We start from the raw sequence: 13,481 nt of genomic DNA, 5'->3' as shown, positions 1-13,481 counted from the left end.
TCGCAACCTTCCCGCCTCAGCCTCCCGGAGCGCGGGTGGGCAGCACAAGGCCTGGGCCCCTGCTTTGATTTAGCGCCCACCGTCTCACCGCCTTCCTCCCCTTATGCTGTGGCCACTAGTGCCACAAACGTGCAGCTCCTGAAGGTGATTCGTGGCCACGGCGTCACAGGGCACCGACAGCAGCGTGGCCTGAGGGCTGCTGGCAGGGCCACCCCACCCTGGGCCAGCCCCGCTGCGGCCTCAGCACTTCCGGTTCCCCCAACGCCGTCCCCCGGCACTCGGAGGACGGAGACCCGCAGCCGGAGGCCCTGCCCACCTCAGGCCGGCCTCCAGGTCCACGTGGCTCCGCTCCACGTAGAAGGGGTCTGGGCCGGCCAGGCAAGGAATGAGCTTGTCCAGGTTCTCTTCGGGGCAGAGCTGGGACAACTGAAAGAGCAGACGAGTCAGGAAGCTCTCGAGGGCGGGCACTGAGCGAGCCCTCGGCGCTGCGAGGCCGTGGGGACCGGCCAGGCCATCAGCTGTCCACCCTCGCTACGCTTGGCTCCCGTCCGCTTAGTCCCACTGCAGCAAGGTGCGCTCAGGGACCGCCCAGCCCCAGCTTCACCGGTCGGTCCATCGGAGGCTCAGCTGCAGGCCACCTGGGGAGCTGCATGTCAAGGGGACCAACACACTACGTCACCTGCGACCACAGGCCAGTGGTCGCCAGGGACGGGTGGAATGGGCGATGCCCATAGCGTGCCGCAGCTGCACAGGAGCGCACCCCAGGGGGACAGGCACAAACCACAGTGCCCACTCTTCCTCAGGCCCCGCCCCTTCCATCAAGGCCAAAGCCCTTGGGGCGCAGGGTAGAGGCCCAGAACTGTTTCTGGCCCTGGAGTGGAGGGCAGCAGCTCCGTGCCTGGGCCAGCAGACCACAGCGAAGACTCCAAAGGAGAGGCACAGATGCCCAGGCCCCAGGCCCCGCCCAGGCCCAGAGTGGAGGGCAGATGCTGCGGGGAGGGGCCAGGGCAGCGACACAGGCCCTGCGCCTGGCAGGAGGCTGGGCGGGCGGAGTGCAGGCTCCTCTCCCCCCAGGCTCAGCACCACAGCGCCCCTGGGCATGGGGCAGGGGAGGAGCCTTCCGCACCCCGGGAGAACAAGACCCAGGCTGCGGTCCCCTTCCACCCCGAGGCGGACAGGGGCAACAGGGGCCCCGCCGGCCACTCCTGCTGGGACAACCTGAGACCCCGCCGAGGCCCTGTCCAGGACAGTGCGCTCCTTGGGAGTGTAAGTGCTGCTTCCTTCCTCCGTCCCCGTCTTACTGACGTGACACCTGACAGCCAACCAAACTTTGTGAGATGAGCAGAAAGTAAGAGAGGCTGGAAGGATCGTCAATTAGGAGACTCAGGAGTCAGCCAGCCGCTGGAACCTCACGCAGGGACTGAGCCGAAGGCCCAGCAAGGGACACAGGGGCAGAGGGATGGGGGAGTCTCGGCGTGACAGGCTTTCACTGTGAGACGTGAAATGGGGAAGCGGGAGCAGAACATCAGGGCAGAGCCAGACACCAGGGGAGCCTCTGGGCAGAGCGGGAGGCGCAGCAGCCGCCACGGAGGGTGCGAGTGGCTGCCCAACGGCCGGGGCCGGGGGCCTCCGAGAGCCGGGGCCAGGGGAAGGGAGACTCAGGGAGACCCCGCCCGAGAACTCTCCAGAACGGGGAAGGCGAACGGGAGGCCCAAGAAGGCCAAGGGCCAGCAGGGTAAACATTAGCCAGCGTGAGCACCCGGCCTTACCTTGGAGATGAACTCGGTCACTTCTGAGGACGACTTGGTCACAGACGTCACTGATGAATCAGACCACAGCACCTTGGGAAGAAACAAGCGAGTCTGGGACTCAGACCCTGACCCTGAGCCTCAGCACCGTGGCCAGGCTGGACTGCAGGGCAGGACCTGTGGGCACGGGGCACGCAGTGACCCTGGGACTTGTTCCCAAGGGAAGTCACAGAACTCGGGTCCATTAAAGCCCAACTTGCCACTGTTCAAGTTAACAGAGCGTGGGGTGCAAAGCTTACTCCTGCAACTTCTAGAACCTCACAACACCCTGACGTGTGCACAGGCCTGCTTCCTCCAGCAAACCTCCTCCTGACCACGACCATGCGACCCAGGGGGCAGTCAGGAGCACCCCAGGGGGCGCCTCTGCCCTGGGACCTGCCCTGAGGACCACAGGGACAGCCCCAGAGGGAAGCAGGCCTCCGAGGAGGCAAGACACCAGCCAGCAGTGAGCCCGGGGGGCCTCAGACAGAGGGGCTGCAGAATATTTCGCAGGGCCCAGGCACAGCTGCGTCTCTGCCATCTCCACCCCGTGTGGTCACCTCAGATCCCATGGAGATGCAGAGATGCCACCAAGCCTGAGCATGGGCCCTGCACGTGTGGGGCAGCTCCTGTGCACAGATGCGATGCCAGGGTGGGTGGCCCCAGGGACAGGAAGGGGCTGGCTGAGAAGCGTGAAATGCTAACTCGACCTAAAAGCCAGGAGCTGCCAGAGGTTTCGAGGCCCCGAGTGTTTCCTCACCCGAAGCCTGGCTTAGGGCACAGGAGCTGAGACCCAGAGCCACCCCCGCTGCCTGGCAGCACACACTGCTGTGGCCAGCTGTCCCCTCGACAGGTGCCAGGTCCACTGTTCACCAAGCTCTCCAAGTCCAGGTAACACGGAGGCACCTCCGTGCTGAACTCCCCACACCTGCACCCCGTACCCCTCTGCTGCGGCAGGCGCGCGCCCTCACGGCATTCTGTCCCCTGCTGAGCAGACACCACAAGCCCGTTCTGAGCCCGAAGGCTCCGGCTCCAGGCACAGCAGCAGCCTCGCCCCCAAAGCACAGCGCGTCCTGCACAGCACCCACACACCTCGCACGCCTCTCCAGCCCGCAGTTCACACAGCCCCACGGAGACCCGAAGCCCAGCAGCAAACGGCCACATGACTCAGGTGACCTGAGGGCCCCAGCACATCGAGGGGGGAGCCCCAGACACCTGGGGCCCCTGTGACTCCTGGTCACATCTTGTAGGGTCCCTGGGCTCTCTGATGACGCACGTTCAAATTGACAGCAGTGAAAACTCACCTCTGCGGTTCCTGAGACTCATCCTGGCCAGCAGAACCCAACACCCAGCGCGGCTAACTCTGCTCTGAGATGGACCAGACCAGCTTTATTTTTTTTTTGATGGGAGGAAAGGAACCGGCCCTCCATGGCAGGGGTGTTTATTTATGCACTTTAGCAACCTAATGTCCTGCGATACCCGACTGCCCTGGCAACCCACTGGCTGGCTGCCGAGTTACGACGACTCTGCAGTCCTCAGAGGAAGTTGGGGATCTTTTGTGTGATTCATTTCCTGTTCATCACGTGTCACAAGGAAATTTCTTTGGAAACATTTAGTTCTTTCAGTCCTGCTTTCCAGCAAGTGGAAAAGCTGATACAATACTGACACCTCACATGCATGCACACTAATCTTACACTCAAAAATATTCTATCATTTGCTTCCCACACTCATTTGGCTTCCTCAGTAACTGGTAACCGGCAATTACGATTTCAGCGAAAACCAAGCCGACTCCTGGAGGAGAGAGGAAACCCGGCTCCCGCGGGAAGTTTCTCCCGCGAAGCCCTGTGGCCGGGGCCAGCCTGGGGACCGAGCTCCTGGTCCCCGAGAGACACGCTTCTGCCAGCTGTGTCTCCGGGAGCGCAGCCTCGCTGTCTGTGTCGCTGACTGAAAGGACCTTTACCTCAGTTTCCCAGTTCAGGAGGCTAAAGGAAGGTTTTCTGGGGTTCTGTTTTTCCCTTTCCTGGTACTGCAGACTGAAGGCAAAGCCTCAGGCCTGCTGAGGCTCCACCAGAGCTACACCCACTGCCCTTTTGAAGTATAAAACAGGGTTTTACTAAGTGACTTCGAACTTGCTATCCTCCTGCCTCAGCCTCCTGAGTAGCTGTGACTACAAAAACGCCCTACTGCACCTGGCATCTTCAAATAACTTTTAAAGAGCTCCAAGTCACGCTGACCACAAACCACACACACGCGTGGTGTGTAGCCCTCCACCACGGTTCAACAAAGCCACCCCTCTTCAGCATAAACACATCGCCCTCCCCATCCCTCTCCCAGGAGACCCAGGGCTGGCGTCCCGTCACTGCACAGCTCACTGTAAGCCGGCAGCAGCCAGGTGAGCCAGGAAGAGAACCAAACAGAGGCTAATGCCTTCCTGTGAGCCGGCCAGGGGTGGGCGGGGAGACAAGCAGCGCTACTGCCCGGCTGCCTCAGAGGAGCACAGACTGAGACGGCAGCTGCGGAATCCAAGGACAGCTCGATGCTGGTAGGGCTTGACTGCAGACCTAAAGCCGGTAGCCTGAGCATCTATTTAGGGGATAACAATAGGCGATCTGTCTCCTTCTGAAGGGGGTAGCCATTGTTAATCCTCTATTATTAAAGCCCTGCATCATTTTCACTGTTTTGTTTGGTTTGGTTTTATTCTATTTTGTTTTGACTTTATTATATCTAATGGGAAAGGCAGCTATTTTGTAGATAACAAGACACACTATGGTAGCCAGTTGATTTCCTATTATCTTTTGAAGTAGTATCACTTTCATTGTTTTGATTGGTTTTATTCGTTCTGTTTTGTTTGATTTTATTGTGTCTGATGGTATGGATAACTATTTTGCAGATAATAAGAGGCATTATGGTAGCTATTGTTGATTTCCTATTATCTTGTTTTGAGGTCCTGTACCACTTTCACTGTTCTAATTTTGTTTGATTTTATTCTCTTTAAAATAATTTCTTTTTCGGTAACAGGGATCGAACTCACGACGGCACGCTTGCAAGGCACCTTGTACGCTGCTGAACTAAATCTCCAGCCCTAAAATAATTTTTTAAAAATTAAAAACAAAAAAACCATGGCCTGCAAAGATAGAGCTGAGGAGATCTTGGTTGCTACAAAGAAACAGGAAAATATAAAGACAGCCGAGAGCATCACAGAGAGCAGCAATTCTCCAACCTCAAAACTGCAAAAGCGAAAGCCTTTGCTTTGAGGAGAGCTGCAGAGCACCAGGCTCCAGAGCGGCAGCAGCACCGTCTGTTCCGAGTGCTCAGCGGCCAGGCCCCGGACACCTACAGCCAAGGAGGGAGAGCCTGGGTCCTGCCCCAGCTGGCGGCAGAGCCTGGCGGAATTCGTGTGATGCTGAGGTCAGATGCATGTAGAATGCAAGAGCTGTGGGGCTAAGAAGGCTTCTGCACCCTGATTTCAGAAGGCCCGGGAGGCCCGGCAGTGTGCCGAGGGGCAGTGTGTGAAGCGGGGAGGGTGAGGGTGAAGGTGCAGTGGAGACCCCAGGAGTCTGGAAACTCCAGGAACAGGGAGCGCCCGAGAGCAGAGCGGGCCTCAGAGAAAGCTGTGGGCCTGCAACCCCCAGGATGCCATGAGGGCAGAGTCTCTCCAGCCTCCGCCACAGACTGCTTCAGACACTGAACGTGGAAGCACAGGACTTCATGTGTGCTCCACTGGACTTGGGAATTGATGGGTTTCAATCCTTTGTATCCCCATCTGTAACTCTGGAATGAAAATGTTTTTATCGTATGCCATGGAACACTGGAAGTGTCTAACTTTTCATTTGTACAGGGGGCTGTAGCGACCAGTTTGCCTTCCATCTCAGGGGAGACCTGGGACTTGGACTTTTCAGCAGTGCTGACACTGTTCGGGCTTCGGCAACTCCCACAAATGGACTAAATGCCTTTTGCATAAAGGGCTGTGTGTGGCTCTTCTGGGGCCAGTGGAGGAAATGTTATGGTTCTCATGTTGATAGACAATGCTGGTGGTGAGCATTTCTTTTTGGGTTACTGGGAATTGAACTCATAGCCTTGCACTTGCCAGGCAGGCGCTTACACCACTGAGCTAGATCCCCAGGGAGGGACGGAGGGAGGGAGCGCCGTGCCCCTGGGGGGCCTGGGCACGCTGTAAGGGGCAGGGCCTGCTTGCCTGCTGCGGCTCTGGTTGCTCCTGCTGCCCTCTAGCACCTTGAACGCAATCCTGCGCCACACCACCCTGCCTTGGAGTCAGCTGACTAAACTCCACAAACTGAACTGAATAAACCTTGTCTTACTTTTTTTAGTGTTGGGTATTTTGCCTCAGCAATGGGAGGAAAGTAGCCCATACACTAGGGATCCACGCCCACCGACGTCAGAGGACTCGGACAGCCAGCACCTTTAGGAACCAGGTCCAGCACGGGCCACTGCCCACTCCTTCCTACCCCTGGGAGCTGCTGTGCCTCCATCCTCTGGGGACAGAAGGCTGTGGCGAATGTTCTGTGCAGCTCGTGCAGAGAGTGGACCTGCCGGTCACCCCAGAGCGCTGTCGTAACTTCTCCACTGTGCCACACTCTACCAGCGGGAGGTGTGCTGCAGCTGGGGGCTGGCACACCCAGCAGGTGTGAAGGGCTCCCTCACTGTGGCATGGAGGGCACCTTTCCCCGGGGACAGTGCCTACACCCGCAGCCCCACACATTGCAGGCGATGGCAGAACACTGTGGGGTGTGGGCAGGGGGCAGTGGGCTGGACAGCACCCAAGACCTCACTGGGAATCGTGGCCACACTTAGGAAGCTAGACACCGGCCCATCGGCTTCCCAGAACCAGCTCGCAGGCCCCGCTAGCCCAGTTTCCACGGCCTTCTTTTCAGTGTGATGTCAAAACATTTAAAAGCTAAAGGAGTCTTACCGTTTCTACGTGTCCACTACACTGTGTACTTCACACGTGGCCCAGGACAATTCCTCTTCTCTCTGGGGACTCCAAGAAGCCAGAATGCAGGACACGGGCGCCAGGGCTCTCTGGCTGCTGGCCACTGGCCCGGTGTGGGCTGAAGCAGTGTAACTGGGGCCTGGGGCACTGGCCAGAGTCAGGACACCGAGGGTGCACTGCGCACCCTTCCTGTGGTCTCCAATGAGCAGCCCCAGGCTCAGGGAGATGCGGCAGAGGCACAGCTGCCATGTGGCATGTGACCGACACATACACAGCAACACCATCAATGCCCTCCAGCCGGCCACTCACAGAGAGAAGGCACAGCGCAAACCTGCACACAATGGCACCACAGGGGCAGACACAGCCTGCCTGGGCCCCGGCACCTCTCAGGAATGGGCTCCCACTCTCCAGCAACCTGGCCTCGAAGCAGCTCCTCACACCTGCTTGCGTCCGAGTCCTTTGGTGACAGCGCCAGTGGCTTCTCCCTGTCCTGGTTAGAGCTCTGTGTACCAGGTCTGCCCTCAGAAGCTCACACCTTACAACAGGCTGCAGCCGCCCTGGCTGTGACGTCATCTCGGCAAGTGCTGTGGACACAGCCCGGTCATCCCAGGGACGGGAAGCTGAGGCCCACTGTGACCCAGCGGAAGCAGGATCCACTGTGAGGTGACTTCCTGCACAGCACACTCCTGCAATGCGGCCCCGCTGAGGCTGACGGTGACAGCAACATCCCTCTCAGGGAGGCAGGAGGGCAGGATGCAGAGGCAGGGGAAGGTGTGAAGAGCAGCCAGGTCCACGGGCACCAACAGCGTACATCCAGGAGCCCAGGGAACACAGAGGCCACCAGGAAACCCCCTGACCCCGTGCAGCCTGCCACTCCTATGCTCTGGGGACGCTGGCACCTAGGGACCCTACTGTGCCAAGGCTCCAGCGGCCTCCTCTCCCGTGAGCCCCACACGTGACGGTTCGTCACCACTCTTCGTGATCAGCACCTCCCCGGTCACACAGGACCATCCTGGAGCAGGAGCAGCCTGCTGCCACAGCCCACGGGAGCCTGGCCCCTGCTCAAGGCGGGCACGCAGGGCACTTCCCAGATGCCTTTGCTACTGGGCACACATCACGACCAGTCAGCGGCCAGAGACGCACACAGTCACCGGAGCCCGGACACTGCGCGCGGGCAGGTGACAGCCAGACTGTGGAGGGACACGGCGAGCCAAGCACAGCTCCCTGCCTCGACTGAGCTACGGGGACAGAACACACATGGAGGCTTCGGGAATGGTCTTTTCTCCCGGACATCTTGCTGCCCAGGAGGAAGAGGCGCTGGCCCCGCTCTGGGACCACGAGACTGAGCAAGGTCAAGGTCCACGCAGAACTGGGACTGAGCCAGGACGTGAGCTCGGATGGGCACCGACACCCCACACCAGCGTGGATGTGGACTCCTATCCCACATTGGTACATCTGATTTCTAGGGAACGGTTCCACTGGGGCAACACGGGGACCGCCTACCCGGGGTGCAGGTCCCCTTGGAGACCTCTTCCGTGCCCACTGCTGGTCCTCACGGGCACCTTTGGTCCCTGGAACTGCCACGCACAGGGCACAGAGTGAATCAACACTCCCCAGACCCCCAGGTGTGCTGAGAACGTCCTCCCCACCCAGGACCCTTGGCTTCAGCCACCGTCCTGGGGACACGCGACAGAGATGCACCTGACCGGCCCTCCCAGGAGTGGTCTCGGCCCTGCGCCAGCAGGGACTGGACACTGTGTCCACCCCGCTCAGGGAACAGCAGCTGCGGCAGAGGGACAGCAGCGTCTTACCTCGAAGGCGCACTCGACGTTCCTGTCGCTTTTTGTGTGTGACAGTCCCTTCAGGTCTATCTTTTCAACGCTCACTGTCAGTAAACAAAAACAAGAACAAGATTACACCACGAGGTGAGGTGTCGGTTCATTCCTGGGAACTCGGCGTAGGGGCTCAGTGATTCCACAGCGAGGCCCTCAATACCTGGGCCGGCCGGCCAGGGACCCTGCCCAGGCACCCACAGAAGACATCAGGGGACGGGGAGAGGAGGGCCCACTTGACCTGAGACCCTGACAGGAGCAGGCCTCCACGCAGCCTCTCGGGGTGACCAGGAGTCGGAGGGCTCCCGCTCTCCCTGGGTTGGCCCGCAGCCACCCTCCAGCCCCCGGCCTCCTGCACGTCCCGGCTGTGTGTCCATCCCCCCACAGAGTGACACCGTCAGGGGGACGCGCCACCTCCCTCCCTGCCCGAAGCCTTTGCCCTCGTGCGGCAGTGGACGTGGCTCCAGCATGACTGGCCCCCAGGACACCTTCTTCTGCAGCTGGAGGCTGTGTCTGGGAGATGGATGCAGGGCTCCCCAGAAGCTGCGGGGACCAAAGATGTGGGGGCTCCCAGAAACCTGTGCAGCCCTGTGAAGTCCTGCCTGACAGGTGTTAGAGTTCAAACAACATCTGCGACTGTGCCTGGGGGCCACACTGTCCCGTGGGCTGCCGGCCCAGTGGCAGGCAGCCACGGCCACACGCAAGCCTCTAAGCTCAAACTGACTAACACGGGGCTGGGGATGCAGCTCAGTGGTAGAGCTCCTGCCGGCAAGCACAGGCCCTGGGTTCGATCCCCCGCACCGCTACACACACCAACAGTGAAGCGCCCTTCCTTGGCAGCGCTAAACTCGGCCTAAATCCTCAGCAGCCACGGCCCAGGCCTGGTCTCCGGCCCAGGACAGTTCTGCTGGAAACTCTTTCCCGGGTCACCACCACACCACAGAGCACAGAGCTCGCTCAGACACCGCCGGGCACCGCTCGGGACTGGCCAGCAGCCAGGCAGGTGGCCTGTGCCTCGCCATCCCACCCGCCAGTGGGGCCCAGACCGAGAACAGTCTGCGGCCGAGGGTGCACCCTGGGGTGCACCAGACGAGGGCCCACCAGACTGGGAGTCGAAGACCTCAAACACGCCTGACCGGAAGGAGTCCCATAGGAGAGGACCGTTCCCTTCCTCTGACACCGGGAAGGACGCGGTGTGCGGGAGCGGCCACCGGTCACCGCTCGGGTCACCTCTAAGGTTCCTGCCCTGTACAGGTTACTACACACCCTGGCGGTGGTCTAACACGGCGAAGGCCACAGGGGGGACGCGTGCCCCGACGGCCACTTCCTCCTCCCTCCCCTTCAGCCCCAATTACAACTTCCTTTCCCATTTGGGCACGAAGAGAATTGCAATCAGTTCCTCCGCACTTCAGCACCGCCTGCCCGGGCGCCCCTCCTGATCCGAGGTCACATAACCTCGGCCCTCCGTGTCCGGGGAGGAGGAGGCCAAAGCCCTCGGAGAGGTTCCCCCCGCATCTTCCGCGAAGCCATCTTCTCCTTCCCCCTGCTCACACTTTGGTGCCAAACCCAGGAAATCGGCAGAGTGTGCTGGCCGCGGGGGTCACCCCGGTTTGGGGCTCCCCTGCCTATGGGCCACTATTCCTTCCTCCAGGACCCACTTACTTGCCGCTGCCAGCCTGCATCCAGCACCGAGCCACCTCACTGTCACAGGAGAGCCACCGCGCTCCGGGGTTCTCACACTCCGGGGGCAACCGAGGCGCCTTAGGAATTCCTAAGCTGTGTCCCTGGACAGAGCCAGTTCTCACGCTCCCTGGGCGGGACAGCCCGAGCAGAGCTGTCCCTCCTGTCCTTGGGGACCTTCCCTGTCACACCTGCAAACAGGTGACGGCTTCTTTGGGTGAGTGTGACCCAGGACAGCTTCCGGGTTCCTCGGCAGCTACAGCCCCTACATCCGGAGGCAGAGCTGTTCCCTGGGCTCACCTCCACTTTAGTCACTGTGGGAGTGTCACTTCCTGTCCCCCAAAACACCTCTGGGGTGCCTGGTTCACAGCCTTAGTGCTCTTGGCCTAAAGAAGACTACAGACACCCCAAAACTGATCTTTCAAGGGGCTTGGCCAAGCCACCGGCCTCACAGCGGCCCGAGGGGAGAACGTCTGTCCCCCGGCCCTGCAGGACGCGTAACTCTTGTCACCACAGCGGCCAGCTGGCAGAACCCCTTGCGTCCTGGCCGTTCCCACTCTGGGGACGCGCTCTTCTCTCGTCCAGTCCCGGGCAGAGCCCAGTATCATCCCTGGCTCACTCTGCTCCGCCAGGACCCCCAGACAACGGCCTCTTGTTTTTGTTCCCCAAGACCCAACTCTGCGCCTTCTCGCCGGGGCTCTGAGCCCCGCTTCACCCGGCCCGCCCTCACCCAGCTGTCCCTAACCCTCAGTCCCCTCCACCTGAGCCACCTGTCCCACTGGACGGCCGCCTTCTTCTGTGCCCCTACTCCTGGGTGCCATCCTCCCACGGGCCCACCACACTCCGTCTCCTGTGCCAGCCACCTGGCAGACCACACGGTACTTGGCTGCCCTCTTGCAGTCTCACACCACGCGGTCCTCAGCTGCCATCTTGTTGCAGGTCACACGGTGACCAGGCGCCGTCCTGTGCTCTCTCGCCATGTAACTGGCAGCAGCCATCTTGCTGCGGGTCTCATGGTAAGCAGTCGCCATCTCGTGCGTCCCTGCCACATGTGTAACTGCCCACAGACACCTGCTGGGTGGTCAGCTGCTCGGTGGCCATCTACGCCTCCCACTCCAGTCTTCCCAGTCCCTCTCCCCCTTCAGGAACGGCCGGGCCTGAGGGACAAGTTCATATTCACGGTCCTCTTCCCCTCGCTGACCTGTCTCAGGTCAACCATGAATTAGGGTCCTTGTTGGTTGACCCTCAAAATTATATTAGAGAGCCTGAATTCATAACTGTTATAATTGTTATGGCTTATATTTCAAGGATGTTTATGTGACTCTGAACACCGCCCTCAGCTCACGAGAGCAGGCTCAGCTGGGCCAGCAGCTCCAGAGGAAGTCAATCTAGATATAAGGCACATAACTGCTGAGAACGACTCCGGGCCTGCGGTGGTGCTGAACAGGACCTGAGCTGGGATTACCCAGGTGGAGAAGGTTCTTATAAAGTACATGAGACGACTGAATGTACAAGGTGGGCCTTAATAAAACAGCTCACAAGTTATACTAACCATAACACGCTTTTAGACCAAGTCCAAGAGGCTGATGACAACTCGGCTACGTTCCTGACACCTCTTACTTGGGGACACCTTAATTAAGTGTATTAATGTAAACCCAGACTCTCATGAAGAGACAACTGTTATTAACTCTTATTTTATTTCTCAGTCTACTCCTGACATTCGTGCAAAACTACAAAAAGCTAAACGTGAACCCCTCGGGGAGACCTTTGGCTTTTCATGTTTTCAACAACAGAGATAAAACTCAAAAGGAGGAAAAAGAGGCACAAAAAAGACACTTGCTAAACATCAATCTGATCTTTTAGCAGTGGCGCTTGGGGCTCCCAACTCAGGGAAACAAAACAAGGTGGAGCTGCCGGAGCCCCTCCCGGACCATGCTTCAGGTGTGACACCGGGCGGGGGAGGCCCCAACCCCCAAGTTCCTCTGCCCCCTGGAAGAGCGACTGTCCTGGCCGCCAGAGAGCGGGTAAGCCATCCTCCAACTCCCTGCCCGCCCAGGAGAGCTCGTCACCACTAGATTCATCACTGGCTGATCTGCTTGGACCTGCTGCTGAAGACTGACGGGGCTCGGGGCCCACGGCCCCCATTAAGGTGTCCTTCTCAGAGCCCCAGGTCCCACTGGAGGTGTCAGGTAAAACACTATCACTCTGACAGACATGGGGCATCCTATAGGCTTCTTCCTGAGTTTTCAGGCCATTGTACTAAGTCCTCAGTCTCTGTGCCGGGTGTTGACGGCCAACACACACAGCCTCTTCACACAGGGCCATCCCATGCAGGCTCCAAACTCTCCTCTGCCCCCACGGCTTTCTGGTAATATCAGCCTGCCCCACACCCCTTTTAGGCAGGGATCTCCCCCAAAAGCTTCACTTCTCCCTTACCTTCTCCCTCCCACAGCTCCCATGCTCCAAACACCCCACAGTGCACAGCAAGCCCGTCCCCTCCTCTCCCTTCTTCCCTTGCTGATCTGATAGTCTGGGACACTGCCAGCGCCACCCGCGTCACCCATGCTGTCTGTTTTAATTCATCTCAGAGATCCTTCCATCTTTCCTCGCGTTCCCCAATATCCTTTAGCTCCCAAACACCTACGAGGGCTCAAACCTATCATCAAGTGTCTTTTAGACAACGGTTTTCTCAAACCTACCCATTCACCCTACAATACTCCTGTTCCCCCAGTACTCACGCCTACGGGGTCCTATCTTCTGGTAAAAGACCTTAGTGTGATCAACAACGCCGTGACCCCAGTTCACCCAGTGGTACCAGGCCCTAGACCATGCTCTCCATATCCCTCCCTCCACCACACCTTACAGGCCTAGGCCTGAAAGACACTGTCCTTACCAGCCATCCCCTACACCCTTACTGTCAAGATTTATTTGCATTTTTGTGGACTGACACAGACACCCTCAGATTTCAACAACTTTCCGGGCAGTGCTTCCCCAGGGGCTTGGGAAGGGCCCTCATTTCCTTAGCCAAGCTCTTGCTGCTGACCTTACAGCTCCTGACCTCAAGCCCAGCACCCTGCTTCAATACGCTGATGACCTTCCCCCGCATTCTCCATCCCACACTTCAGCCATACAGCTCACAGCAGTCTCCTCAATTTGCTCTAAATGTGGGCACAGGGTTTGTCCTGCTAAAGCCCGAGTAGCTTCCCCAAAGGTCACGTATCTGGTCTGTGG

At 59.2% G+C, this 13,481-nt stretch overlaps 1 protein-coding gene across 3 annotated transcripts in view; it reads right to left on the bottom strand.

The window, feature by feature from the left end:
- The window catches only part of Zcchc14 (zinc finger CCHC-type containing 14), a 43,726-nt gene that overhangs the window by 8,043 nt on the left and 22,202 nt on the right, over nucleotides 1–13,481 (bottom strand). For all 3 annotated transcript variants that reach the window (XM_063247749.1, XM_063247751.1, XM_063247750.1), the window contains exons 3-5: nucleotides 8,550–8,623; nucleotides 1,770–1,841; nucleotides 317–426 (exon numbers count right to left, since the gene is read on the bottom strand). In XM_063247749.1, the coding sequence (XP_063103819.1) occupies nucleotides 317–426; nucleotides 1,770–1,841; nucleotides 8,550–8,623 (256 nt within the window). The remainder of the gene's footprint in view (nucleotides 1–316; nucleotides 427–1,769; nucleotides 1,842–8,549; nucleotides 8,624–13,481) is intronic.

Source organism: Cavia porcellus, unplaced genomic scaffold, assembly GCF_034190915.1.
Source record: "Cavia porcellus strain 051 isolate PalLab524CR breed Dunkin Hartley unplaced genomic scaffold, mCavPor4.1 scaffold_4, whole genome shotgun sequence".
Classification (NCBI taxonomy): Eukaryota; Metazoa; Chordata; class Mammalia; order Rodentia; family Caviidae; genus Cavia; species Cavia porcellus.
The sequence above is the reverse complement of the archived record's forward strand: the minus strand, read 5'-3'. Positions and strand labels throughout refer to the sequence as shown.